We start from the raw sequence: 3,866 nt of genomic DNA, 5'->3' as shown, positions 1-3,866 counted from the left end.
TTTTAAACAAATACAAGGTTCACTATATAAAGAAAATAGAAACACAACACATGAGGATAACTTTGTAATAAAAAAAAATGAAAAATAAAACACCCCTAATTTGCCTAGCAAAATCGGAAGGAAGGTGGCACTGAAGAAAGAAACCAAAAATAATTCATATTTTCTCCTAAGACATATTATCACTTTTACATAATTACCATTAATCAGGGCCATGAACCGAATTTATTTTCACACTATCATCGTTGGAAATTTTGGTGAAAGAAATGAGGCCAAGTTCGTTTAGGCTGCAACTTGTTCATGTTTCCGTTTGTTGAATTCTGAAATGATCAAAATTTCACCAAAACTTCTATTGATTAGTCTGGCTACTACACCTTGCTATCTGTCTCTGTTACATGTTCAGATTTATCTGATAGAAGGGGTTGTTCCAAATCTATCCTACTACTTATCTCATCATCTTGCAAGTTTGATTGTGGTGCCGCTGGTTTAATCTCAGCAAACTCTTTGGCTTTACCCCAAAGCACAATATACAAACCAGCAATAACTCCAACAGCCCCTATCAAACTGAAAAAAGAATCAAGCATATGATCAAACAATTCATATACTAATGTATAATATAATTAACAAACACTGTTTGAGCTAATTTCTTCATGAACAAGAAAAATAATAGTGTATTACCTTCCGATGTATAATTCTTCTTGTAAGAATGTTGCACTTATGAAAGCAGTGATTACTGTTGCTAAAGGGTTGAACATTGCACAGTATAGAGGACCTCTTTCTGAGATGCACCAGGATTGAATAAAGAAACTAACCGCTATTCCGAGTCCCTATTTCATAGAATAACAATCACAATCATTACTATAACATACCAGTAATAGTGATACAATTTTCCAACTAGGCACGGATGTGCCACTGTTGTATTGTACTACACAACAAATAATTACTAATTCAACTTTTACTGAGTGGGCTGAAACTTACTGCGTATAAAGAACATGAAATCTGTAAAGGTGAATCCAAAATCCATGCTTCAAGATCCGGCTCTGAGAGTAGGGCAAATAAGGCTGACTGTACTGTTGAAAAGAGACACATCCAAAAGGTTGATAATAAATGGTCTGGGCAGGACGAAGAGATTGGTACCTGATTGTTAGTTGAAGTTTTGTCAGATCTCCACTGATGGAGAAAGGAATCATCCTAGAATATTCTTCTTTTTATGGCAAAAGTTTACTTGTACTATGTTTCTTTGAGGCAATTATTTGGTCGCTCGGTTACGTTTTTGGTGCTAATTTTTATATTAAATACAACTAGTTATCTTCTGTATATTAACGATTTTAAATAGACGTAATTTTAGATTAATCTGAATTAGAAACATGTGTTAAGTTCAGACTTTTTAACATTTCTCTAGGGGTGTATCAATGGAAGTAGGAAAAAATAAACGAAGAAAAGTAGATCTACAGTGATATATGGGTTTCTATTTACCTGCAGGATCATCCAACAAGACCAGAAAACACTGCTTGCTAAAAGCAATAGACAACCCAGCAGCCAATCGTCACCTTCACTACTGCCAGTGAGATGTATAGAAGGAAGGAACTCTGTGTGTAAGAGTTTATGTCCTTTGACCAAGGCCATGGTTAAGGCGCCACTAACACAGCAAAGTGTCCCTAATATCTTCGCCATGCTTCTCAAGCTTCGTAGTTCAAGTTTCTCAAATCTGACACATTCATTTTAAGAAAACACACGTATCAGCAAAAGAATTATATATGATTTTTCCTCTTTTATATTGTTAATTAAATAGTTATATTGTATTTTAGTTTAAGTAATTCTGATTTAAATCTCTTCTCTCTTGTTTTTCTTTTTTTCTTTTTTTTATGTCGTGTATAGTTAGAGTTCACGTATATTTTTAGAGCCAATACCCCGCAATTGCTGCAATTACAAACGTTAAAGCAGGTATCAGATTACTCATTGCTGTAGCTGCAGTAGAAGATGAATAATATAAACCTCTGAAATACGCATTCTGATTTGCTGTGACTCTGCAAGGGAAAAAAAAACAATCTTGGGGTAAGTCTTCTAATCCTTTTTATTTTTTGGTATAGAAACCAGAGAACGTTAGAAGAGGTTTTGGAAAACCGTACCCAACAAGAGCGGTGACGAACATCAAAAAGACGCTCCTGAATCCCAAACAACTTTTTACCGATTGTCTCCTGTTATGAAAAGGCAGAGATGTGTGTGAAAAAATTTGAGAGTAACCTAAAGAGAGGAAGAGGTGGTTTAAGTATTACCTCTTAGAAGAGAAAAACATAGGGGCCAAAGCCAAGGTTGCTATGCCTTGCCTGTACACTACAAAGACTGTTGTACTCAACCCATCTAACAGGGCTGCTCTTGTGAAGATGGCAAGTGCTGCATAATGAACTTGCAGACCTACCATAACAATTAGAGGAAGATGACTTGCCAGACTACCCATTTTTTTCAGATACAATCTAAAAGTTGGAATGTTTTCCCACCTTCTATTACATATATGGAGAGCAGGGGGTGGATCTATTTATATCAAGCCAAGTTCAATTTCTACACCACTTCTCTGTAACATTATCATTATTAAAACACAAATAAAAAAAAAAGGGAAATGTGAAATTATTTTAGTAATGTCACAGGCCATATTTTTTTATCTCTAGAAATATCTCCGGAAACAACTCAGGTATGGTAAGAAATTAAGTATTGAATTTAAACTGTTATTCACTTCCTTAAAAGAAAATGGTTATTAAATGAATGATTATAAAAGATATGAAAACGGGTATTTGAGAATTATTGTTCATTTAGAATTTAAAAAGTTATTGAACCAATGATAATCATATAGAATAATTTTTTAATCCCTAAGTGGCAATAAAAATATGTATGTAGGTATTTTTTATTTATTTTTTCATCAGCTTTTTACCAAAAAGTTCAACCTGAAGAGTTATTGATAATTTGAAATCAATTTCTACCATAGATATCATATCTCTCGTCAAGACACGTGCGAGGGATTACTGCTTCAAATACTACCATAAAAACCACTGATAAAACGGGGGCGACTTTTAGCCACCATCACACACAAAAAAGAAAAAGGAAAAAATACAAGTCGACAAATAGACAAATTAATGAAGAGGGACACATCCACGTTCGTGAATAATAGGTACCAAAGATAAGGTCAGGATACGCGGAGATTGGGGATCATCGAGAGATGAAATACACCTAGACACGTTTAAAAGAAAAGAAAAAAGCAAGAAACGAAACTTCTAGTAGGAAAACAATGACTCGATGATCCATGTAAGACGCTGAATCGTTTATGTTTTTTTTTCTTACCAACTGCATTTACCCCAGTAGATATATATAACTATGAATCTAACAATTTTTTTGTATGAATTTTAATTTTCATAGAAAAAAATCAATTTGATTATTTTGAAGAGATATTTTAAAGCAATGTCACGGGCTATAAAATTTAAGAGTAAAATGTATTTTGAAAAATAAAATTGAGTTGTTGATGGAATAATGTTAGAGTAGATCTATATGTTGAGTGGTGAAAAATAATTGAAGGTGTTTGGGAGGAGCATAAATAAGAATGGCGTGGCATACATAAGGTTAGGTAAATAATGCCAATTGCCAAAGTGGCACAATAAACAGAGTCCAATCAGTGTGATTGAGAGGATAGGATGTCCACGGCAGTGAAGGCCAGGTCAACATTATTGGAGGGGACACACCACTCAGACATCTCGAGACTTCATGTTCATCTTTAATTCATATACTCCACACATACATAGGTTTCAATTTTCAATTCATAATTATTTTCCTTCGATATTTGTCTTTTTCCTTAAGCGGTGGCAGTTCTTGGCGTACGACGC

At 34.2% G+C, this 3,866-nt stretch overlaps 1 protein-coding gene across 1 annotated transcript; it reads right to left on the bottom strand.

The window, feature by feature from the left end:
• Positions 1 to 2,520, bottom strand: LOC108321547 (WAT1-related protein At4g28040). The gene is made up of 7 exons (XM_017553326.2): positions 2,274 to 2,520; positions 2,127 to 2,195; positions 1,908 to 2,024; positions 1,474 to 1,705; positions 976 to 1,134; positions 676 to 824; positions 1 to 561 (listed from the first exon to the last, which is right to left on the bottom strand). Exons 1-7 carry the CDS (start codon positions 2,453 to 2,455, stop codon positions 366 to 368), a joined length of 1,104 nt encoding a protein of 367 aa, XP_017408815.1. The 5' UTR covers positions 2,456 to 2,520; the 3' UTR covers positions 1 to 365.
• Positions 2,521 to 3,866: the final 1,346 nt, after the last annotated feature.

The sequence above is a fragment of the Vigna angularis genome, chromosome 1, assembly GCF_016808095.1.
Source record: "Vigna angularis cultivar LongXiaoDou No.4 chromosome 1, ASM1680809v1, whole genome shotgun sequence".
NCBI lineage: Eukaryota > Viridiplantae > Streptophyta > Magnoliopsida > Fabales > Fabaceae > Vigna > Vigna angularis.
Note: the sequence above shows the minus strand (reverse complement) of the source record. Positions and strands in the feature narration are given on the sequence as shown.

What these genes read in the sequence shown, in the direction of transcription:
- LOC108321547 (XM_017553326.2), bottom strand. Translation starts at nt 2,455, where the DNA reads ATGGGTAGTCTGGCAAGTCATCTTCCTCTAATTGTTATGGTAGGTCTG. An exon ending in TTCGTCACCGCTCTTGTTGG is followed by an intron (nt 2,025 to 2,126) that starts GTACGGTTTTCC and finishes TTTCCCTTGCAG; the next exon opens with AGTCACAGCAAATCAGAATG. An exon ending in GAAGAATTATACATCGGAAG is followed by an intron (nt 562 to 675) that starts GTAATACACTAT and finishes TTCTTTTTTCAG; the next exon opens with TTTGATAGGGGCTGTTGGAG.